This window comes from Sinocyclocheilus grahami, unplaced genomic scaffold (genome assembly GCF_001515645.1).
Source record: "Sinocyclocheilus grahami isolate Dianchi unplaced genomic scaffold, SAMN03320097.WGS_v1.1 scaffold439.1, whole genome shotgun sequence".
Lineage (NCBI taxonomy): Eukaryota > Metazoa > Chordata > Actinopteri > Cypriniformes > Cyprinidae > Sinocyclocheilus > Sinocyclocheilus grahami.
Window position 1 is genome coordinate 140,464 of NW_015505618.1, and position 26,089 is coordinate 166,552.

The following is a 26,089-nucleotide window of genomic DNA, read 5'->3' on the forward strand; positions in this document are numbered from 1 at the left end:
ATATATATATACTGTATACTGTATTTGTTTCAATGAAAGTTTATTTTGTGTCAAGTAATAGTAACTACTAAAAGTAGTAACCCTGGTACTGAAAAGTATTCCCTAGAACTCATATACTATATTTTAATTCTTCTGCAAAGTGAGGAAAAAAAGAGACCAAAATGTAAGATAGTATTACTGACAACCTTGCTTGACAGCCATGGTCACCAGTGGACATCAGCAGCTTTGACATTTTTCTAGATCTCTGCAATTTTGTTCCACAGAAGAAAGAAATGAGTATTAAAATAATATTAACGTGAACTATCCCTGTAGGCAGCAGCAAAATACCTCACTTTATCTCCGGTCTTCTTCAGAGCACGTTTTTAAAGACCATTTCCCATCGCTCTGTAAACTGCCTTACATGTCTTACAGCAAATAAAAAGTCACCCATGCAGAAACAGACACTCTGCCTTACAAGCCAAATCCCAGGAGGACAATAATAGTTCATTCCTTTCATTATTTTATTCCCATTGCAGGGGGTTATAAATTTAACAAAGTCGTCTTGAAACTCTTCCAGAAACTCCCAGGGCAGCCCTAAGGTTTAATGGAGCGTGCATGCTCTTATCTTTGGTAAGGGCCATTTGGTTACTGGAGGATGGGAGAGGAGTGGAACATTAGCACATTAGCATGTGATGCCAAGGTGATCATATGCTGCTGGCTGTTTGTATTGGGCATTAAAAAACAGCACTGCAATCAGGGAAATGAATTCAGCTCTGCGCCTGATGTAGAGGAGAAATAAGCTTGTGGATGTCTAATGGTAACACGCTTTGTTCCTGAAATGACACACTATGAAAGCTGTCGCTTGTGAAAAAAGTTAACTTTAGCATTCTTTTAAAAAGAGCACTTAATGAAGTCACTAATGAACTTAAATTAAAATGTATTATATTTATATTTATATTAAATGCAATTATTTGAACTTTAAAGTGTTATTTTGACCCACTTAAGTACATCTTTATGTAATTTCATAATGACTTTCATTGTCTTTGAAACACTAAAATATATTTTAAAGTACTTCTTACTGAAATGTATATGTCATGTGTTTAAATATATTTGTAATTACACATTTGTAATGCTGACGTTGCAATTTAGCTCATTTATTAACTTTAAATGTAATCAAATAAAACACCACAGTTAAAATCATAATCAAGTATTTTACGTGTGCTTTAGTATGTTAGTCAACACATCAAAATCAGTGTACTTCTTTGCATGAGACCAGATTATTAAAACATGATATGTGCTTGAAAGTAAAACTTTTATTTTGACATTATTACAAAGTGTACTTAAGGGTCTGCTCTCTTTAAGTACACTTAAGTGTCGTTTTATTTCAATAAATTTATATTAAAAGCAAGTACAGTTTTTAAAAATATATACTTTAAAGGTGACATATCATGAAAATCTGACTTAAGTGCTATAATGAGGTCCCCAGTGCATCTACCAACCAAGGAAATGTGGTTGGTAGACACTATTTAGAGTCCCAGCCTCAGAGGACACAAGAGAGCAGTGGATTTATTGATTTATTTACTGTATATTGCTGCTGCCACACAGATCTAAAATAAACATGCAATTTATTTCCCAGCTGTTTACCTTTTGCAACTCATGTGTGTTTTTAACTAAACTTGTGTGTGAATGAGAACTTAGTTTAGTACTCACATGCTGTGACAGCCGCTTTCTGTCCGTGTGCTTCGAATGTGTGCGCTCAGGAAACCGTATATCAGAAGTTTAAATTCATGTGGTTTAAAACCCATGATTTCAGCGCGATAAACATGACAATCAGAACCAAAACAGATGTTTTTAGCAGGTAGGAGCTGTAATGACGTAGCTCTATTCTGGAAAAGATGGCGGGGAGCAGCAGCTCATTTGCATATAAAGAGACAGGCCCGATAAACAGCTTGTTTCTGGCTCCACTCAAAATAGGCATTTTCAAAATGATATAATAAATTATCTGTAGGGTATTTTGAGCTGAAACTTCACAGACACATTCTGGGGACACCTGAGACTTATATTACATATCGTAAAAAGGGGCATAATATGTCTCCTTTAAGATGCAAAGTAGCCTATACTCAAAGACTAGAATACATTAAAGGGACTTTGGTATACTTCAAGTACACATTCAATACATTTAAGCACATTTCTGTGGCAAATTGGTGAATATTTCATGATCTGAGATGGTTTAAATGGCTATTATGAAACATAGTTCCTACTGTAAATTCTGATTAGATAAGTTGCATATAAAGTTGTTGTTAAATAGACCACAAACACACATCTATGAGTGCATTCTTTATTAATATAGCGAGTTACTTGGCACCATAAACCTGTTGTCACTTAATGTGGCTATTTATTGAAAATTGCTGTCTGTTATCATAAAACTGTTTGTGCTTCATGTTGTGCTTAAGAAAACCTCTTACCTACAGTATCATTAGTTCCAATTAGCTTCTGCAAAAAGCAGCTTTCTACATCAGCCATTCCTAAGATTCAGTGTATTTTGATGAAAGGTTTTTTGAAATGTTTCTTTTCCTTTTTCAAGCAATTATATGATATTAGATGTTTACCAGTGCCCAATATTTCAGAGTACTCTTAAAAGCATGAAAAAGGCTTATATTTTCCCCTGTCTGCTGTCTTTGACGTCAATGCTCAGGGTAGTTCGTAATGAAGGGCTTGAGACGTGACTGGCGCTGAGACTGGAGGGCAAAACATCCATAGAACAGGCCTGTTAATTTTCCATCTGTTTCAGAATATCTAAATCACCCTTCAAAAGAATGATGGTACACTGACTTCTATTAAGGCAAATGGCTTGTGTTTCTTTCCCACGCTTCCCTCCAAACGACTATTCTGAGAGTATGAAAGGTTGGTGAGCGGGTACGAAATACTGCAAAATGGCAGATTGTTTCACGGCAGTGACAAATACACGTGTATAGATATCCACTGTAATTATGATAGATGTATACATTTATGACAGTGAATCCTACTTACTTAAATGTAGGGGGCGCCAAAGTCCCAGAAATTACACAAAACTACACGTGAAACGTTTGTGCGCATTGAATTCATATCCTGGATTTATCTGTTTGACTGTACATAGTATGTTTTATTAATAAGGTGTACTAAATTTGGCACTGTGTTAATGGATTAAGCATTTTCTTTATAATGGTTTTCTATGGGAAACTTAACATACAATTCAGCATATTGCGTGACTTGCGTTCCGATTCTGTGCGCATTTGTTCACTTATATATATAGTATGCTACAGTTTTTAAAAATATATACTTTAAAGGTGACATATCATGAAAATCTGACTTAAGTGCTATAATGAGGTCCCCAGTGCATCTACCAACCAAGGAAATGTGGTTGGTAGACACTATTTAGAGTCCCAGCCTCAGAGGACACAAGAGAGCAGTGGATTTATTGATTTATTTACTGTATATTGCTGCTGCCACACAGATCTAAAATAAACATGCAATTTATTTCCCAGCTGTTTACCTTTTGCAACTCATGTGTGTTTTTAACTAAACTTGTGTGTGAATGAGAACTTAGTTTAGTACTCACATGCTGTGACAGCCGCTTTCTGTCCGTGTGCTTCGAATGTGTGCGCTCAGGAAACCGTATATCAGAAGTTTAAATTCATGTGGTTTAAAACCCATGATTTCAGCGCGATAAACATGACAATCAGAACCAAAACAGATGTTTTTAGCAGGTAGGAGCTGTAATGACGTAGCTCTATTCTGGAAAAGATGGCGGGGAGCAGCAGCTCATTTGCATATAAAGAGACAGGCCCGATAAACAGCTTGTTTCTGGCTCCACTCAAAATAGGCATTTTCAAAATGATATAATAAATTATCTGTAGGGTATTTTGAGCTGAAACTTCACAGACACATTCTGGGGACACCTGAGACTTATATTACATATCGTAAAAAGGGGCATAATATGTCTCCTTTAAGATGCAAAGTAGCCTATACTCAAAGACTAGAATACATTAAAGGGACTTTGGTGTACTTCAAGTACACATTCAATACATTTAAGCACATTTCTGTGGCAAATTGGTGAATATTTCATGATCTGAGATGGTTTAAATGGCTATTATGAAACATAGTTCCTACTGTAAATTCTGATTAGATAAGTTGCATATAAAGTTGTTGTTAAATAGACCACAAACACACATCTATGAGTGCATTCTTTATTAATATAGCGAGTTACTTGGCACCATAAACCTGTTGTCACTTAATGTGGCTATTTATTGAAAATTGCTGTCTGTTATCATAAAACTGTTTGTGCTTCATGTTGTGCTTAAGAAAACCTCTTACCTACAGTATCATTAGTTCCAATTAGCTTCTGCAAAAAGCAGCTTTCTACATCAGCCATTCCTAAGATTCAGTGTATTTTGATGAAAGGTTTTTTGAAATGTTTCTTTTCCTTTTTCAAGCAATTATATGATATTAGATGTTTACCAGTGCCCAATATTTCAGAGTACTCTTAAAAGCATGAAAAAGGCTTATATTTTCCCCTGTCTGCTGTCTTTGACGTCAATGCTCAGGGTAGTTCGTAATGAAGGGCTTGAGACGTGACTGGCGCTGAGACTGGAGGGCAAAACATCCATAGAACAGGCCTGTTAATTTTCCATCTGTTTCAGAATATCTAAATCACCCTTCAAAAGAATGATGGTACACTGACTTCTATTAAGGCAAATGGCTTGTGTTTCTTTCCCACGCTTCCCTCCAAACGACTATTCTGAGAGTATGAAAGGTTGGTGAGCGGGTACGAAATACTGCAAAATGGCAGATTGTTTCACGGCAGTGACAAATACACGTGTATAGATATCCACTGTAATTATGATAGATGTATACATTTATGACAGTGAATCCTACTTACTTAAATGTAGGGGGCGCCAAAGTCCCAGAAATTACACAAAACTACACGTGAAACGTTTGTGCGCATTGAATTCATATCCTGGATTTATCTGTTTGACTGTACATAGTATGTTTTATTAATAAGGTGTACTAAATTTGGCACTGTGTTAATGGATTAAGCATTTTCTTTATAATGGTTTTCTATGGGAAACTTAACATACAATTCAGCATATTGCGTGACTTGCGTTCCGATTCTGTGCGCATTTGTTCACTTATATATATAGTATGCATCATTAGTAAGGTGTATAAATTGTGCATTTATAATGAATTTGGTCTTTAATATAACCGTCTTAGTGCAGTAGTGCTTAGTACAAGACTGGTAAAAATAACTGTCGAGTAGCAGAGGCCTTGTTTTGCGCTCAGGTGAAAACAATTAACTGCGGTGCCTTTAGGCAGTCAGTGCTATCATGATGTCATTTTCCTGCAGCTCAGTGATTGGCTGACAAAAACTGTAAAGCAGAGAGCATATGAGCAAAGATGGCAAAATTCAAATCGAATGTGCCAGCCAAGCAACTACCATTGAATGCAAAAGGGACTACTACTTTAACGCACAGCCTCTCATAACTTTATTAGTACATTTCCATGAACAATTACAACATAACATCATTAGAACAAAGGTTAACAACATGTTTAATGCACAATTGTGTTTTGAAAGTATCCAAAAAAATTTTAAGTATGTAATATATAAACGTTTTGCATAAATTCCCCCAGAAGTAATGTGGTTTGGAGAACCAAGTTTAAAAGAAAGAACATTTGAGCATGTCTCTTTCAGTGCAGAAAACTGGCATTGCACAAAGTCTTTGATGTGTGTTATCTGTCACATCTGTGCCATATGTCAGGGAACACGTGTGATGGAGACATAAACACTAAATAAGAGCAGATTCAGGTTACAGCTGCGCAATCTAAAAGATCAAACAATGTGCCTATCAGTTAGCTGGCAAAGGAGTCGTACTCCTGCAGCTGGAGGTGTATGTTTGCCAGGATTGAGCTTGATTGCCTTGCTTTTGAAAAAACTTGTTAGCGCTTTATGTGAGTACTGAGCTGTTGTCAATTATCCATTGATACTGTCACCACTTTATGTATTTGATTCTCTGATGTGCAGAATCTCATTAGTTTCTAATTTAGTGAGTAATATACGTTTGCTCCAAGCACATTAACAGAAATGCTGTGAACATGCCATCAGAAACCTCAGTATCCTCATATATGTACACTAGAGAGAGAGAGAAAGCACACATGTGGGTGTCATACACGGGCAGGACTCTGGCTCGCAGTGAACTGTGCAACATGAGAAAGGGAGGAGTCCAGGAACATGGCAAAGAATGATGTTTTCTCTTAATAAAATCCCTTGTTTTCTGTCGCATGGTGAAAGGACATGAAACCGGCCCAATTCCAGCCTCATTACCATGCCCTTTTGGACAGGGTTCAGACTACTATAATGTCAGCTCTGTTGGCAAAGCTTCAATTTGCACAGTGTGACTCCTTAAAAGCGCAGGGCCGAGTCTGTTCACTACCAGCTTGCATTTAGACTGTATTCAGAGGATTTCTTCAAAATATTTAAACAAGAAAGAGCTGTGACCATTGTGGGCACATTAAATGAATACAGTTATTTGCTGTTTATTAAAGTATTAAGTCTTTTAAAGCAATACACTTTACAGGCAAAACCATTGTTTTATTAAGCACTGGTCACTTTCAGACAAGTGGGAAAAAAAAGTCCAAAACACACATTTATTTTACACTTTATCTATTTGCATCTGTAGATTTCACATGCATTACATATCTTTAAGTGCCATGAGTTTTTTTTCTCATCCGCTGAACCAGACATTTGCACTTCAGTAGCAATTACACACAGCAAACTTATTTTTATTCCAATCAATATTCTGAAGGTTTTTTACAAAGGGGTTTGTTCATATTGTTCGCCATTTTATTCCTAAAAATATGGTGATTTTTTGAATGACAGAATTTGTCAGTATTGTTATGATTAATATCAATCATTTTAAATGGTCCTGCACTGTGACAAATTAATTTTTAATATGCAATTTTATTTTCAAATATTCTATGCAGTCTGTCTGCATAACATTCCAGATGCATGCATTATAATTATTTAAAAAATAGCACAATTGTTCAGTTTTAGATTAAATATAGTATGGATTTCCACATACAAAATCTAAATATGTTGGTCACATAATGGCTGTAAAACTTAAAAACTGAAATGTCTTTGTTACACTCTTTTGTAGTGTTTTTTTTTTTAATTACCTTTATACAAAATGCAAATGATGACAGTTATATCATTTAGTAACACTTTTTTCCCCACAGGAGAAATAATATTTTACAATTTAAATAACACCACACTCATGCACACAGTACTTAAATGTACAGAGCATATAGTGCTTACTCAACATTAATTTTTAAAAAGGTTATCAGGAACCAATTCCCCATGTATGTGTGTTTGTGTGTGTGTGTGTGTGTGTGTGTGTGCGTGCGTGCGTTTACCCCAGACCACTGGATATGTGCTCAAAGGGTTAGTTCACCCAAAAATGAAAATGATGTCGTTAATTACTCACCCTCATGTCGTTTCAAACCCGTAAGACCTTCGTTCATCTCCGGAACACAAATTAAGATATTTTTGATGGAATCTGAGAGCTCTCTGACCCTACATAGACAGCAATACAACTCACATGTTCCCAAGTCCAGAAACGTAGCAAGGAGATCTGTAAAATAATCCATGTGACATCAGTGGTTCGTCCGCAATTATACAAAGCCACGAGAATACTTTTTGTGTGCAAAAGAAGAAAAAAACTACTTTATTCAACAATACGTTTCCTCCGCATCACCCTGGTGCCATTTTGGAGAATATCCGCTGGACGTAAACAGCGTATGCTGTTCTGTGTTAGCTGCATCACGCGGATATGTTGTTTTCATTCAAATCAAAGCACAAACAACGTAGGAAACAGATCCGGCGTGACGCAGCTGACACAGTACGGACGTAAACAGCGTATGCTGTTCTGTGTTAGCTGCATCACGCGGATATGTTGTTTTCATTCAAATCAAAGCACAAACAACGTAGGAAACAGATCCGGCGTGACGCAGCTGACACAGTACGTTGTTGAATAAAGTCGTTACTTTTTTTTCTTTTGCGCACAAAAACTATTCTCATAGCTTCGTATTATTGCGATGTCACATGGATTATTTTACAGATCTCCTTGCTACGTCTCTGGACTTGTCGGACATCAGTATCTGCGATGTGGAATGGCGGCACATTAGTCAATGTTTTACTGTACTGTTGATATGTGAATGAGGTCATCAGCAGGAGCTGGCATTCTCTGGTAGTCCTTCAGCCTCCACAGTAGCTGGCAACACAATGTACAGCCTCACAAAAAGAAGTGCGGGAGAGAAAGAAGAAGGAATTCTTGATAAGCCTTGAGCACAGAGGAAGGCATGATGGAGAATGCCGGCTATGCGGAGCATTCACAACAATGTGTAGTGTCACTGGCAGGGCCCCACAAAAGCGCTGTTCTCTCAGCTGTCAAAGACGCCTTTGTGGCATGAGCTGAACAGAACCAACCCGCCAAGACTCTTTATCACTCACACATTCCACTCATACTGCCCTCTGATGCACAAGAGAGCACATTCCCCTCCATTCACCCTCTCCTCGAGTGGGGCTGAGCTCTCTTCTTTATTACACCTACCTCCAGCTGTCGTGCAAGAAACGGGACGGAAGCTGCCGGAAAGCGGCGGTTCCTGGGTGTCGCAAAGAGCGCTCAGCACCTGAGGAGAGTTGCGTTTCTGAAAGTGCCATGACGGCTGATGTGTCCTGAAGGGATGACGCCTCCCGGGGCATGGTGTCAGTCAAGCGTGGGAAGCACCAGTCGATGTGCGCACGCCACCCAAAAGCCGCACCGCAGCTAAGATTGTAATCTCTTTGAGGAAAAAGTGGGATAACAAGGGCTTTAGCCTGCTTATCCCTCTCATGCTTCAAAGCAAGGATGTGTCGCTCAGCAGAGAGGAGCTCCTAACAGGATAAGACATCTCAATCCTTCGGGGAAGTGATACAAATTGGGAGCTAATTCCATTGTCCCGTATTCACCCAGCTATTGTTTTGCCATCCTGCTTAGGGGACCGACAGCAACAGGGTTGCTCTCTCAGGGTGCTGGCAGGTTTGCTTGTTTAGGGCTTGGCCGACCTACCGAGAGGCTTGCCCAGCCTGCTGGGTAGGGGTAGGGTTTGGATCAGATCCCCTGCCGGGCTTGTCTTAGTGTGAGCGACAGGAGCCCCGGTCCAGCTCTTCACACACCCACCTCACCAACTCAACTTCCTCTTGGCTCCTAGAGCAACTGATTGACACTTGTTTAAGGGGCTTGGCTTCATGAAGACATTTGACATATGTGAGGTGCCTCCTTCCTGTCATGTCTTCCCTCCCCTGGCTCTCCTGACTGTGTTAATGGGTGCAGGTGGCAGCATGGGTTATGAAGTGAGTAAATATCAGTGCGATTGGCCACAGGCTTGCAGAACAAGGGTCATCACACCAGGGCTGCATTTCCCAAAAACACTGTAAGTCTAAGTAGATCGTAGAGACCACTGGTGCCAATGGTTTCTACAGTTTGCCTTGCTTTTGGGAAACACATACATACTTACTGTAGTTACTTACATTGGATTGAATCCAAACCCATGATCATGGCATATTTAGCGCAATGCTCTACTGTTTGAGCTACAGGAGCTCACAGCTAGTTTGGAAGACTCCGGCTGGTGGGGTTTCAAACCTGAATCTTGAATAGACTGTATAACAAGATCCATCCATTCATCAAAACTGCTTGTTCTATATAGAGTCCCGCAGTTGGCTTTTGGAATAGTGCAGAAAGTAAGCTCTGTGACCAATGAAAGTTTACAATTCTAACATGTTTTATTTATGTTGATAATCTTCACAAATGGAGTCAACTTTTACATTTTGAAGCCTAAATATGATTGCCAGAAGTAAAAAGCTATACATTTAGGCTGTAAGTGAACTACACCACGGTCACATGACTTCACCATGTTACCACCATTAAAAGGATCACCCAAAAATGAAAATGTTGTCATTAATTTCTCCCCCTCATGTCATTCCAACCCCATAAAACCTTCGTTCATCTTCAGTACACAAATTAAGATTTTGTTTGCTGAAATCTGAGGTCTTTCTGACCCTGCATAAACAGCAATGCAACTGAAACATTCCTAGGCACAGAAGCGCAGTAGGGACATCGTTAAAATAGTCCATGTGACATCAGTGGTTTCTACAGTAATTTTATGAAGTTACGAGAATACTTTGTGTGTGCAAAGAAAACTAAAATAATGACTTTATTCAACAGTTCTTCTCTTCTTTGTCAGTGTCCGCCAACACATGCATGTGTATTTTTCCGCTTGTAAACAAGGCGCAGCACTTGTCAGTGGACACTAACGCAGAAGAGAAGAATTGTTGAATAAAGTTGAGATTTTTGTTTTCTTTGTGCACAGAAAATAACAACGTCCTTATCACCTTTCAGGGCCTTGAATGTGTCAGTTGCGTTGCTCTCTATGGAGGATCGGAAAGCTCTCGGATTTCATAAAAAATATCTTAATTTGTGTTCTGAAGATGAACGAAGGTCTTACAGGTTTGGAGCGACATGAGGGTGAGTAATTAATGACAGAATTTTCATTTTTGGGTGAACTATCTCTTTAATCTTCCGACAATTCTTTCAGCCTTTATTAAAAAAAAAACGATTTCACTGAAAGTTTGAGTTAGAATAGTCTGATGTTTAACGTCCCTGGCAACCTCTGTAGTCCCATTTAGCTATTCGTTAGCAACTGGTGTCTATCCCAGTGTTCAGGCCCGAAAGCAGGGTAACACCCTAGACTGTTAGACTTATCAAGATGACAGCAAAACGACAATACAATTTTGTCAACCCCATTTATGAGACCCACCAGTTGAGAAACACTGGCCTATCATGTATGAAGGGGTTGAATACAAATAAATTATGTGCTTGTTAATCTGGTTCACAGGTAAAATATCAGAAAGGATGAAGAGTTGTGCAGGCAGCACATTATTAAATTGCAGAGCTGAATTGTTAAGGGCCGGTCCAGTTGATGAGCCTAATTAGGGACAAGACAGGATTTTGACAGATCACTTCCTGCATCAACCTTAGCGTCTGTTCTAACTCAGTTAGTTGACAATGGCCGTGTTTGTAGGGATAGGGTGGAGTGTGGGACCACTGTGGGAGTGCATTGGCGGTTTGTAGATTTAGGCTGATTCGGATCTACAGGGTGCCGTCAGAAACCAGCAGGTCAATGACAAGAGGAGGATAAGAGAACACCCCCCAACACTGCAGTGACACGGACACTATATCTCTTCCATCGTGTTTTATTAAACGAAAAGTTAACCCAAAAATGAAAAAAAAAAACATAATTCGGACATAATTCACTTACCTTCATGTCCATCAAAAACTCTATGACTGTATTTTTCCATGAGTCATATTCCAAGTTATAGAATAAAGCACAAGTAATGTTACAAGTCCACTTTTTAAGGTGCTCTTTTGTTATTTTGGATCTTGACAGAATAAGTCCCCATTTACTTTGGTTGTATGGAATAAAAATGTAAATTATGACAGATTATTCGATGTCACTTTATTTTATTGTCCTGTTCCGCTTGTACATACTACAGTATGTATTTTTTATAGCGATTACTATAATTGTGTAATAACTAGGTACTAACCCTGAACCTACTCCTAAACAACCTTAACCCATGACTTTCTTAGGTAAGTACACTGTAAGTACACATACTGTAAAATAAGTATAACCGAATATGAATTTTTGGGTGTACTAAGAATACAACACAATATCTTACATTTAGCAATTGGTCACTGTAAGGGTTGACTGACTGTACTCCAATGCCTTTGTTCTATATTCAACATAATGAAATGTGAGTAGTGCTGACTTATTACAGTAAAACGGTCCATCAACAGGTGAAGCTATTCATGCTTATAGTTCAAGTCATTGCCATCTGAATGTGATATATGATCTGCTGGGTTTAATTTATTTGTCATGCTGCTTGTACCTTAAAGCTGCTGTAATCCTCCATGTCCTGGGCAATGGTCTCAGCCTCTTTCCCTCGGAGGTCTTAAGGAAGCTAGTGATGAATGACTCGGCTGCACATTACAGCCGTATGATGAATGACTGACCTGCACATTACAGTGGAGCTCTGGCTGGTGCACATTTCTTTCTTACCTGTGTTGAGTCACGGCATGTGTTTGGTTTATATGAGAGAGTCAAAGTCAATGCATTCCTCTGGCTGCTACATACCTCAGTGCTGCTCAGCCAAAACCTCTAAGTGATTTCAGATGCCTGTCTGGCAATCCTGTCTATCCTAAACACCCATGTCAAGTACCTTCTTAAGTTTTACATGTACATGGGCTTTTATTTTATGGCATATGCCCTCGACTTCCCCTAAACCATCAATTATCAGTCCAAATGTGAGTAAAATGGCTTTGGTGAGTAAATGTATTTATTTGTCTGTTGTTGATGGTGGAGCTGCATCATTAGGGTACCTGGTTTAAGTAACAACAATAATCTTACACTTGCCGATGTAAGTAACATGCATGATGCAAATCTTAGACATACAAACTGTCTAGTAAAAAGAACATCTGTCACGACTTGTACATCATCAACATTTTTTCTCCATGTGGTGACATGCAGTATATGCAAAATACTCCTCACATTAAGACCAGGGCTATTGTACGGTGGCCGAGAGAGCTCAATGTGCAGCAAATTCAGAAAACACATGCAAATAGAAAAAACACTTGCAAATTAAGAATACATCTTTATCAGTTTGACAGCACATGTGCCGCAAATACTCGCAACACAAAAACACGCTGCAAATACTCACAACACACAAATAAAGAAATGTGCAAGTATCACAGACCACAACAAAATCACACCAACAAAACGAAAATTAACCATGTTTTTGGCATATTGATTACCATTTGTATAACTAGTTGTATAAATACCATGGTTAAAATACAGAGTTCTGGCATGAAACTCTAGATGGCGCAGTCCGATATGTCTAACTCAATCTGACCTAATGACATCATTACCACATGGCACAGCTGATTGGTTCTCTCCTGTATCGGTAGCCAATGAGCTCGCTGCTCAACATTCAAATATATGACTAGTGCTTGCTGTAGCAGTTCACAGTGTGCTTCAGAAACCCTCCACCTTCCCCAGCTCCACCTGTATAGATCTGCTACGAGGTGAATTATGTATGCTATATGAGGGTTATTTCATGTATGTTATATTTGCAGCAGCAATATTTCTTACATGCTCACAGCAGCATGTTGTGTATGTATTGGCAGTAGCAAGTCTTGATACTTGCTCTGCCGCAGCAGCAGCGTAGCAGATCTATTTCGCCAAGACCAAATACATTAACACTGTCATGTACATTATCATGCAAATCACTCCGAGAGTTGTCATGACAGAAATATGGTTAGTGTAGTAAATTAATTTGTGCATGGTTACCATGGTTTAACTACAGTAACCATTTTTTGTTTTTAATTACTTTTTATATAATAAATGTAGTTATTAATGAATTAATTTTAATAGTAAAACCAGGCTATGGTTGATTTTTGTAAGGGAAGTTGTAAAAGTAAGTTAGCCAACTTACTTTACCTTTCACAGTAACAGTAATTGTGTGTTTTGTCAGCTTTATTCAGGCTAATAATATCAACAACAACAAAAAGCTAAGGAATCATATGATCAGGATGTTAAAATAAACTAGTGCTGTCAAACGATTAATCGCGATTAATTGCATCCAAATTAAAAGTTTTTGTTTACATAATATCTGTGAGTGTACTGTGTATATTTATTATGTATATATAAATACACACACATATATTTAGAAAATATTTACATGTATTTACATGTATATATTTATATTAATATAATTTAATTTACATATAAATATATTTAATATATAAGCATAACATATTTTTCTGAAATATATACATGCATGTGTGTCTATTTATATATGCATAATACATATACACAGTACACACACATATATTATGCAAAAAAAAACTTTTATTTTGGATGCGAATAATCACGATTAATCATTTGACAGCACTAAAATAAAGAAAAATCTCACCTTTCAGAGCAAACATTGATCAGCATATCCCTGCCGTGTGAGTCACTTTGCAGCTCCCTTAAACATTTCCGATGTCTGTGCCTATTTGCAGCGCGTTTCTAAAATGAAATTTGCAGGTGTTTTTCTATTTGTATGTGTTTTTTCATTTGCAGCGCATTGAGCTCTCTCGGCCACCGTACTATTGCTTAAAATCACGGGTCCCAAAACTGTGACCTGTGTTTGTCATAAATATACAAGATGAAACGATTAAATAATCCCATTGTCATAGAACATGAACTCCAATCTTAAATGAATAAAAATTAAATTTTTTGGACTGTAGCCTAAATGTTCTAATTCCACCTACAATTGGTAGGTTAATTTTGGCCACTGTCTACAGTATCATTCATCTCTCACCAGCCCGTGACAGTTGTTTTTCCTTTTTAGCCAACAATGTAATTGGCTCATGTAAGTAGATTTTAAATACATTGGCGGTGTTGTGAATTTACATTCCCCTGAGTTTGTTTACTTTGCTGCGGTGGTTGTTGAGGGCTGGTTTGGGCCCTGGAGAACACAGTGATCTCATTGTGAGCATGAGAAGCTTGTGGCCTGGCACTGTGATTTAAAAGCACAACGTGCCAAACAGATGTAGGGGCTGCACTCTCTTGCTGAGCCCACTCTGCCCGTTGCCAAGCGCCTGGACCCTAGAAACAGGTGGAGGGTGCCTACTAATCTCTTATTAAAGTGGAGAAATATTTTAGCTATGCACATGCTCTGCTCTGTTATTCTAGCTCTTGGCTGAGCGCTGCCTTTCATTACCTAACAGGGCTCATGCTTTGCTTACAAACTCAGTTAAGTGCCCCTGGCTACGATGGAAAACGGACTAGAGAAAAGTCTTGTAGTGCTTCTCCCATGGTAAATCATGCTCCCATGCAAAATTGGTCATTTGAAAAATGAATTTGAAGCAAAAAAGTATTTGACAATTGGACAATATGACAAAAGTACAAGATTGTGTATTTAATGACGTTAATGAGGGAAGGAACTACAATACCATGAAGCATTGCAAATGACATAATCAAATTAAAAATAGAATAATTAATTATATATAGAAACAATATATTGTAGTTTATTGCCGCTGCTTCTGCACCTCACTCCCAATTTCTGTCAACACAGACAGGGGAGGTGTCAGTGAATACACGGGAAAACAAGTAACTTACATTACTTCTTTGAAAAAGATACTTTTTAAATTTAATAGTAATGCATTACTTTTCTAGATACTTGAAAAAGTAACCTGATTACATAACTAACTAGTAATGCATCATCCACAACACTGGTCTTGATATTCTGATTGGTGAATATTTCTCTGCAGAATCATGGGTAATGTAGTTTTTTTCACCAGGAAATCCACTATTAAACACGATTATTTAAAAAAAAAAACATCGCAATTATGCAAGCTGATGGCTTAAACTAAAATATATACCATTGATTATCAACCTCTCAGTTCATAGTAGGTCTGTCTTCAAAGGTTTATAAGTTCATGTTAAATATCATTTCAAATATCAAATGAATGGGATTTTTTACTTGCAGAACCCAACGGTTGCACTCTTAAAGCATCGCTTTAGTCTTAAAGAGACCCAGCAATCTTCATTTGTGTTCCACTGAAGAAAGTCAGGGGCAAACGGGACCAAGACAAACCTTGACCCCGTCAGATTCCCGATTCTATACCTACTAAATGCCATTAATAATGGGAATACTTACAGATAGAAGTTGATAAACTGGTACACATTAAACTTACAGTGGTGGTTGAACTATCGTTGTCATGTCCAGCTCAGTCACGCTGCTCAAACAGACTGCAATTTGGTTTGGTGCCACTAGTAGCTCAGAAATTACATTTAAACCTATCCTTGTTTGGGATAGGAGGACATGGTTAGATTTTAGGCAGATAAAGAAGATTGAAATGTCCAGGCTGTGAATCGAGTCAAGATTGAGTGAATGAGAGAATAAACCTGTTGAAGAATCAACAATGCTACATTGTAGACTGGGTTCCACCTGCTCAAGTCATCCATCAGCAGACCACAGAGAGTTTAGTCAAGAGCAAAAGAAACAGAGGTGCCAGTCTGCGAACGGGAGCAGGCCTCCTAGTAAATCTCATCAGAACTTGAGTCTCAGTGATTAGCACCACTAATGAAAATGTTTGGTCTTCAGCTCTGGGGAGGAAAGCGGAATCCCTCTCTTAAAGCTTATAAGCACTGACCATGTCCAGACTTTCTCTATCTGGCCAGGGGCCAGAGCTCAGATATTTGGGGGAATAACTCCTACTGTGTGTCTGTGTCCAAATTAGACACCACAGCCCTGCGGACTGGCTCTTCATGGCAGGAACTGGAATGTTTATAGCTGAAAGGTTTAGACAGCGGTTTGCAGGAGGAGACTTTGTATTGGACTCCAGAGCCCTACTCGGATTTCCAACATAGCATTCACACTTGCGACAAGGATAAGATGGATAGGGTTTTGAATAACATGTTTTGGGCTGGTCAGGCATTTTAAATCTGCTAGAATGAGAAGTATATAAAATGTTAATAAACGTTTTTTTTTTTGTGAAAGACTCATTCACCATGCTTTTCCAGAGCAAGATTTGTTAAAGGGGTCATATGATGCGATTTCAATTGTTCCTTTCTCTTTGGAGTGTTACAAGCTCTTGGTGCATAAAGAAGATCTGTAAAGTTGCAAAGACTAAAGTCCCAAATCCAAAGAGATATTCTTTATAAAAGTTAAGAGTCAACCAACCCTACCTAAAACGTCTCGTTCTAACACGCCCCCACATGTCTACGTCATGATGTGGGAAGATTTGCATAATGCCGTCCAAATGTTCACGCAAAGAAAGGCGTAATTTTATTTCTTGCTGTAGTATTGTTACTGCCGCTGCCGCCATGTTGTAAAGACGCGTGTATGCACTGGATAGCTGGCCAATCAGAGCACACCTCGCTTTTCAGACCGATGAGATTGTAAAAATCGATGCGTTTCAGAAAGGCGGGGCATAGAGGAGAAACAATAATGTACAGTATGTGGAAAATAATGTGTTTTTTTTACCTTAAACCGCATAAACACATTTCATTACACCAAATACACAAAATAATGTTCTTTTTAGCAACATCATATCTATACAATGGCTTTAATTAACTCATGCATTTCCTGGGAATTGAACCCATAACCTTGTACCAGCACCATTCTCCGCAGTTTGACCTACAGAAACACATTTCAGCAGACTTTTTTGTGAATATGCCACAATGTACAGTAGAATATGTTGCAGTGTATTGAAGGATGGGGCTGTTACAGCTATATTTAATGACAAACCTGAAGCTTTTCTGTGAGCAGAAATTGCTCAGAAAGCATGCAGTTGACCATTTAACATGCAAACAGGATGTTTTATTAAGAACTGTTCAATTCAGTTTTAGAGAAAAGGTGGAAAATGGTTATGGTTAAAACTAAAGAATGACTTTTTGTGGCACTAAGAAACTCGACTAACATTATAAGTGGATCTAAGTGGAAAAATATGATATGAACCAATTAAATGTGGAGCCTCTTGTGTTTACACTGAATTGATTCGGACCTCTCGAAGTGTTCGTTCTGAACAATAGTATTTCCACCATAGCACGAAAGTTAGGAAGGGTCCCAGAGGAAGGGAATGAGAATAGTGTTTTCTGTGTCCTGGTGAGAATGCAGAATGTGAGGGGTGGAGAACCTGTCTGCAGCCCGATACCTCCTTCAGGCTCCCTCATACTCTTCTTTCCAGTATGTTCCTCTTGTGTTCAAGTTGGGTCACAGCTGCCAGGTCTGTGATTTAATTACTGTGGATTTCACTAAATGTAGCCAGTTTGTTTACTGAATGTACTCTTATTGGTCTTCATATACTTGAGATATAACTGATTATTGTACTAGATTAAATTTTTTCAATTTTCTCATCTGCCTTTGTGCATCCTAGAGAATATAAGATTTGTAGACCTAAATGAGATCTTGTTTAGACTGGGGTCAAGATGGTTACTTGCTATTAGTTTATTCAGCTTTAAAATAATTTCAAGGGGCTGTTTGCTCTTAATGCAGGCTATTTCATTAAAATGTTTTAGAGCAGTCCAGGCACTCATGTAGCGACAGCGTACAGTCATGGATGGGAATCGAGAAAAAATATCAGAAACAAATGATATTTGGTTCCATTAAGTTTCTTCGAGTACCATGCTAAACTACTCTGACAGAGTTTACCACTTAATCTACAGTGCAAAACAGACAGTATGACCAGTGTGGCCTGATTCTCAAACGATTCTTTTGAGTTTTAGTGAACTGAAAACATTCAGCACAACTAATGTTGTAAATCCCAAACGAATGTCTCTTATGAGTCAGTTCTTTGTAAATAATCAATAATATATCGGTGCAACCAGCTAGTCTGATTTCTGATCCAATGACTTAAATCCACTGACTAACAAATCGGCTCTTTTAGTGACTCCAATACATACAGCTCTCAATCAACCGTAAGATTAGTGTAGATACTGACTTTTTATTCATGACAATGTACAGTTAAAGATACATATTTTGCATTGTGTCAGTATGTTAAACAACAGAACCATTGATTGGACAAACTGTACTTCTATCCCTCACAGCCTCATTTTCATTCCTGTCAGAAATTAAATATGCTGTTACCAATACTGAGGTTTACTACAGGGCTGTGAAAAGTCATTAAAAGTATTTTCCAAGAAATTATTGTTACACTTTATTTTGATAGTCCGCTTTAGAAATGTCAAGTCTACTAATACTCTAATGACTGGTAGTTGACATGTAGTTGCTTATAGTTAGAAGAATCTTAAATGGACTATTAAAATAAAGTGTTACTGAATTGTTTATTGTTTATTTGTCAAGTTCCCATAAGGTTAAAAACTGGTGCAGGCAACTGGAAAGTTGTAGGTTCAAAGCCCAAAAGAGGTAATTCTTGACCATTGTTCCCTTGAGTGTGATTATTAACCCTTACTCTATAAGGACTAAGGACACAGTAATAGAGTTCTGTAAAATCACTTCAGCTGAAATCATCTCATTAATCTCCAAAACACTATTATTAGATATGCATCCAAGAATGTGACTCTTTAACTCCACTATATATAATATATAATTCATGCATTCCAACACACAATCTTTTGTTGACATTTTTAAATGCAGTATGGATGAACCATCTTCATATAGTTTATATATATATATAGAAGGGGCACAGTGTCATTCACACTAACACTAAACCCCATCATGGCGACACACATGATACTGAAATAATGCAATAAACATTCATTTAACAACATTAGATGTAAGATTAAACCTTAATGTACACAACTGATAAAAAAAAAACATTTTATTTCAACAAAAAACATAAAATATGAAGTGTCATGCAGGGAATTAGTATCAATTTACGTTTTTTCACTGTAAATTATACAATGACTTTTTCTTTTTCACTTCCAAAAACCGTATTTTTAACAGTATTTTACTGTAGAATTACGTTAAATGCAATTACATTTATTCACCGAATATATTATGGAAACTTACTGTTAACCAATTAACAGATTTTTACTGTAGCATTTTTACAGTCTTTTACTGTAAAAGTCATTTTTTACAGTGTATGGAACAAAAAAGGTCTTTTTAAGAGTGTCTTGGGTATATGATTAGATTAATTTTGACTTAAAGTAGTCAATTATTTTATATTCATTTCTACAAATGTCATGAATATCAATTACATATAGTGACCCCAAAACTTATTCGGACATATGGACATGACACTCTTAAAATGCAAATCAGTGCATTAGACAACAAAATATATGACCTGCAAACAAATAGCATTTCCTCTAAACTCAATTAATTCATTTTAATCTGGTATTTTGGTGATTTTTAGTGGATGTGTGACGTCAGTTCTCCTCAAGTTCACACAGGTGTCGTTAAAGTTCATCACATAAAGTTATATTTTTGTTTAAGTTGGATTAGACCCTGTCCTGTATCAGTGGCCTGGTTTGAAGTGGCTGTAGCATCCCGGAGGGGTGCCGTGGAGAGCTGACAGGAATTAGCATAGAAGGGCATCCCATGCTAATGTGAGGGCTGCTGTCTGATGCTCCTGCAGGCAGGGGCTCTGTCTCTCCAATGCACGGTTTCCTGAAGGAGGGGCAGAGCCTGTGGAGCAGCCCATGAACAAACTCAGCTTCTCGTACACCGCTGAGACAGCAAGAGCCATCTTCACCTCTTAGTCCCGAGCACAGACGCCCATCTGAGAAGTGCTGAGGACTTTACAAGATTTAGCTGAAATAGATTATGATGTTTTTGGTACCTCATGACAAACAGATAAAAAAAAGGAAAAGTAAATAAATAAATACCCTTTTCAACGATTTCATTTCCAATTTCATGTAAATTATTTGTTTATATGTATCTTTTAACCATGCACGTCAACCCTAAATATTATTAGTATATTCGAAAAGTAAACTGTAACCAACTAAATAGAGAGGTCAAAATATGTGACCCTGGAGCACAAAACCAGTCTTAAGTCGCTGGGTTATATTTGTAGCAGTAGCCAACAATACATTGTATGGGTCAAAATTATAAATTTTTCTTTTATGCCAAAAATCATTGGGATATTAAGTAAAGATCATGTTCCATGAAGATATTTAGTAAATTTCCTACTGTAAATATATCAAAACTTAATTTTTGATTAGTAATATACATTGCTAAGAACTTCATTTGGACAACTTTAAAGGCGATTTTCTCAATATTTTCATTTTTTTGCACCCTCAGATTCCAGATTTCAAATCGGCCAAATATTGTTCTATCCTAACGGACCATACATCAATGGAAAGCTTAATTATTCAGCTTTCAGATTATGTATAAATCTCAATTTCTAAAAAATTGACCCTTATGAGTGGTTCTGTGGTTCAAGGTCACATATATGAAATGGTTCAACAAAAATAATGAGCAGATAACTTGCCAGAACTGTGAAATTGTGTTCTCTATATTTTACCTTTGCTGGTTATGTATTTGTTTGTATGCCTTGCAAATGAAACGGCAAAAATTGAAATCATTCATGCATTCATTCAAATGAGTAAATAAATAAATTTCATATGACACATGTAAAATGTTTTGTTATTTGTATATTTTATATATTCATATTTTTAATTGTGAAAACAGATAAGCAAAAGACTGCGCTGTAAAAAAAAAAAGAAAATGTAAAGAAAACGTTTTACAAGAAAATACCAATATGCAGCATTGAGACTAAGTTTGCACTGGATTTGTTTGTGATCTGCAGACTTCAGATATTAGAGCTGTTACCTGCAGCCATTGTTTATTTGAACTTTATGTTCATTATATAATCCTGAAAAATGTATAATGGTTTCCACAAAAATATTAAGCAGCACAACTGGCATTAATAATAATAATAAATGTTTAATACTTATATTAGTCTTACTGACCCAAAACCTTTGAAAAATTTACACAACCCATAACACTGCATATACACCCATGCTGCAGAAGTGTACAGATTCCCTCATCTTGTCTCACCTGTATCATGATAGATGTCCACTGACCCATGAAAAGAAGCGGGCCAGCTTGGTGCTGGGATGCTACTCGGTTCCAGCTCAGTTTTGATTCTGTCTGCGCAGGACGTCGGGCTGCAAGACGCTCTCACACCGGGCAGCAGAAGCGGGCTGAAGCGCGGGTCCAGAGCGGGGTTGTGGGCGTGATGGAGCACGTGGTGGGCGTGGGCATGAGAGTGTGGGTGTGGGTGACGGGGGTGCATGTGAGGGTACATCTCGTGTACGTGAGGGTATCCCGCTCCACCCTGCGCTCCCAGGCCGTAGTGCCAAGAGTCAGGGAGAGCAGAGGGAGGGTGCAGGCCAGTCTGCGTGAGGCTATGGCTGCTCCAGAGGCCAGTGTCTGCAGGGTGAGTAATGTGTGAGAACTATTAATGTCAGTAGAGTGACTAGATTCATTAATCTGTCAATTTGACCCACAGATTTGGAACGTAACAATGCTTGATAATGAACTGTATAAAATGATTCCGTTTCAATTCAATTAATAACTACATTTATCTATAAGCACTATTATTGTATTTTAGGATTACAAATATTGTAGATTGTCTTCTACCTTTCCATGGTCCTCCAGAGTGAAGTCTCCTGGTCTTGGCATCATTGCTGAAGGCGCTGGGCTGGCTCAAGGCACGTGAGAAATGCTCGTCCACCACATCCCCGATGTCTCCACGGAAATAGGTGAACACCACACACCTGGCACTCAAGTACTCGGCCTCGGCGGGCTGCGTCTCCTTGCAGCGCTCCTCTTCGCCAGCGCTCTGCTCCTCCTCTCGTGGAAGCTCAGGCTCAGGACGGGGCTTCAGCGCTCCAGACTGCTTACTCTGGCCACAGTCAGAGGGGAACTCCTCAGAATCCTGCATCCTGCTGTAGGCACTGAACTTCTTCTGCTGAAAGACACAGATAGTGTTACATGTGAAGAATAACTGGTCAGGGGTTAATAGACGGAGCACACATTCACCACCTGGTCTTCGACCAAAATAGATTGTCTGAATCGATGGCCCTGTTCCCACACTTGGCACATCAGTGGCACGCTGATTTACGCCCGAGAAGATTTCCGTACGAGAGACTGTATAAACACATTCAGCTGTAATTCACTGCATGGAATTTGAGGAATTCTATATCGAATGTCATGCGGTTTTATTTGATAACAGTAGTATTTAGATAATAAATCAGTCTGGACACCTTCTCATATCATTATTATTATTTTACACTTTTTAGAGTAACAATAAAATCATCAAATCTACAAATGGAAGTATAGGAATAACTAAAATGGGTAACACTTTATTTTAAGGCGTCCTTGTTACATGTACTGACTATTATAAAAATAACAATATGTATAATTACATGCAAGTAACCTTAGGACAAACCCTAACCATATAGTAAGTACATCTAGTTAAGTAATATTAAACAGTACTTAAATGCATAATTACACTGTAACGGGGCACCTTAAAATAAAGTGTAACCCTAAAATGTTAAAGAAAATATGCTTCATGAACTGCATCTTGATGTTTTTAAACAGGGTCGAAACACTTGTTGACTGCAACTTCAACTTCATTAAATAGATATGTTTAGATACAGTCAAACCAAAATGTATTCAGACACCTTCAACGTTTCTCACATTATCACAGTTTATTCGCTATAGTTTAGAAAACGGTAATAAAATATGACAAGAACTCAGAGTTACACTGTGTCAGAACAAATTCAGCTTGATAATGTCAGATAACTGATTGAAAGGTATGGCCAAGCAATGCTTCATTTTGTTCAGTCTGGGGTGCAAAAAGTTCGCATTAGCTATTAAAGAAAAAAGCAAAACATGGTCAAAGTGTCTGAATAATTTTGGTCCCAAATTTGAATCAATTTTACTGCTAGTCCACTGTATGAAGAATTTTTGGTATAATATGTCACAGTTTACTTTATTTTGCTATCCTCACTTACATAAATTAACTAAGCGTCCTGCACCCACTAGTAAAAACATATCTGGCATCTGAATAATTTTTGGTTTGACTATATGTATATATATATATATATATATATATATATTAGGGGTGTAAATCGGATGATTCGTCAAGATACGATACGATATCAATTGGTGATGGTGATATGCCGCTTTGTAAGCCGCCGCTGCTGCTGATGTCGCGGGCAAGTAGTGATGAGCTCCATAACTCTGATGATACATAACATCCAAACAACTCATAGCAGAGGCTTAGACGATCTCAAGAGGCTCTTCAGGAACACGGCAGCTTCCTCAACCAGATACATGTTGTCATCATTCCCCCCAATATAAACCTGAGCGTTGACAAAAGCGCCGCAGTTTGTAAAAGAAAATATTAGCATAAAAACAAAAGTGTCCCCATCGAGGCTTCACCACCTACAGACAGACAGCGCATCAAAACAGAGCGACAGGCGCGAGCTGCTCATGGAAGTTACAGGAGCTTCTCTGATTGGTGGGAAGTTTGGAGCGCTGCGATCTGATTGGTGGAATCAGGGCTTCGCTGAATAAACGGAAACAAATATTCAATTATTCTAATGAGTTATCTTGTAAAAGCTCAAAGCTCTCACTTAAATAATACATAACAGATACGTAGCTGAGGTTGTCAAGAGCATTAGCTACACCTTTATTTGCATTATTGCTTTGCATTCCTAAACTTCATTTATGTTCACTTATGGCCTTTGCTAATATGGTATTTTAGTTGGTAATGGTAATATGTTAGGCGCTTGAGGGAAGTTGTAATAACTGTGGTTTTGATTTTACGTCCAGTCCTCATAATTAGCAATGTTTTAGGTAGGTTTGCATTAGGCATGTGCTGCCACCTGCTGTAGAGCAACTGAGTGCCCAAACCTCAATTTACTGGGGGATTTGCTTTCAGATCTAACATTAGGCATTGAAACATGACAAAGAATTCATATTTTTCTTTGTTTTAATAAACTGCATTGTGTTATTTAAAAGTCAAATTAATAATATCATGTATAACAATTTATGTTAACTTGTTGAACTTTTGTTCAATTCTGATTTAGCTATAGCAGAAAAGTAACATGCTGAGAGTTTTTATAAATCTACATATATCCACTTTTCAATAATTCATTGTTTACAGTACAAAATCATGACAACCGGGATGACTAAACAGATGAAGTGATGAAAGAATGACGTTACTATGACAGAGTTTATTAATTTAGTAACACAGTTGGGAACCAGATTAACACATGAGGACACAACCTCAAGGCTTTAAAACAGACAGGTCGTTGTTTCCATTTTTTTTTAATAAAAATGTAATATTTCCTATTACAGAGAGAGAGAAGTTGGAAATGAAGGGCAGAGGGATAGAGTGAGAAGGCCCATGACCCATTTTTCAGTTTGCAAACATAGCAAGAGTGATTATATTCATGGTGTATTATAAAGTAATGGATCAACATTTTTATTATCATATCAATGTACCAATAATCACTTTTTTTTTTAAATCTTGCATAAGACTGTAGTCAACTACAGAGCAGGAGAGCAGCATTAGAGTATTTATTCATTGTAACAAAGCAACCCAATGCGATGGGGAGCCATTTAGAAAATACAAGATGGTTCATTATATTATTAATTTGCTCTGCCTAGCTCTGTTCCCAGTTGTTGTTTGATCTCATCTACTCATGTAGACAGGGCTGAACTTGTCATAGCAAATGGTTTATTCACTCTGATGGTTAGAAAAATCTTGCATAAGACTGTAGTCAACTACAGAGCAGGAGAGCAGCATTAGAGTATTTATTCATTGTAACAAAGCAACCCAATGCGATTGGGAGCCATTTAGAAAATACAAGATGGTTCATTATATTATTAATTTGCTCTGCCTAGCTCTGTTCCCAGTTGTTGTTTGATCTCATCTACTCATGTAGACAGGGCTGAACTTGTCATAGCAAATGGTTTATTCACTCTGATGGTTAGACACAATGCAGAAAGAGATGCGAATAATTCAGTGGTGTTGTGATACTAAGTTTATCTAGGGCACAGTCTGAGTAGGGGCTTACAGCCAGCCACAACAGGACACACACACACACACACACACACACAGGTTTGATTTTATGGTTTATGGGGACTCTCCATAGGCGTAATGGTTTTTATACTGTACAAACCGTATTTTCTATTGCCCTACACCAACCCTACCCCTAAACCTACCCCTCACAGGAAACTTTCTGCATTTTTATATTTTCAAAAAAACTCATTCTGAATTATTTATAAGCCTTTTGAATTACGGGGACACTGAAAATGTCCTCATAAATCACCTTCTCGTTGTAATACCTATGTCATACCATGTTATTATACAAATTTGTGTCCTCATAAACCACATAAACATGCACACACACACACACACACACACACACACACACACACACTTTCAGTACAGTGCAATGAAGACTTCTCTTGTGGATCCAAGTTAATCCTGCAGGCCTAACTGAATGAATC

At 37.9% G+C, this 26,089-nt stretch overlaps 1 protein-coding gene across 1 annotated transcript in view; it reads right to left on the bottom strand.

The window, feature by feature from the left end:
• The window catches only part of LOC107551963 (transcription cofactor vestigial-like protein 3), a 24,925-nt gene extending 642 nt beyond the window's left edge, over positions 1–24,283 (bottom strand). Inside the window, exons 1-4 of the mRNA XM_016233770.1 lie at positions 24,227–24,283; positions 22,202–22,532; positions 21,617–21,991; positions 21,525–21,535 (exon numbers count right to left, since the gene is read on the bottom strand). Of these exons, the coding sequence (XP_016089256.1) occupies positions 21,525–21,535; positions 21,617–21,991; positions 22,202–22,532; positions 24,227–24,283 (774 nt within the window). The remainder of the gene's footprint in view (positions 1–21,524; positions 21,536–21,616; positions 21,992–22,201; positions 22,533–24,226) is intronic.
• Between the last annotated feature and the right edge of the window lie 1,806 nt (positions 24,284–26,089).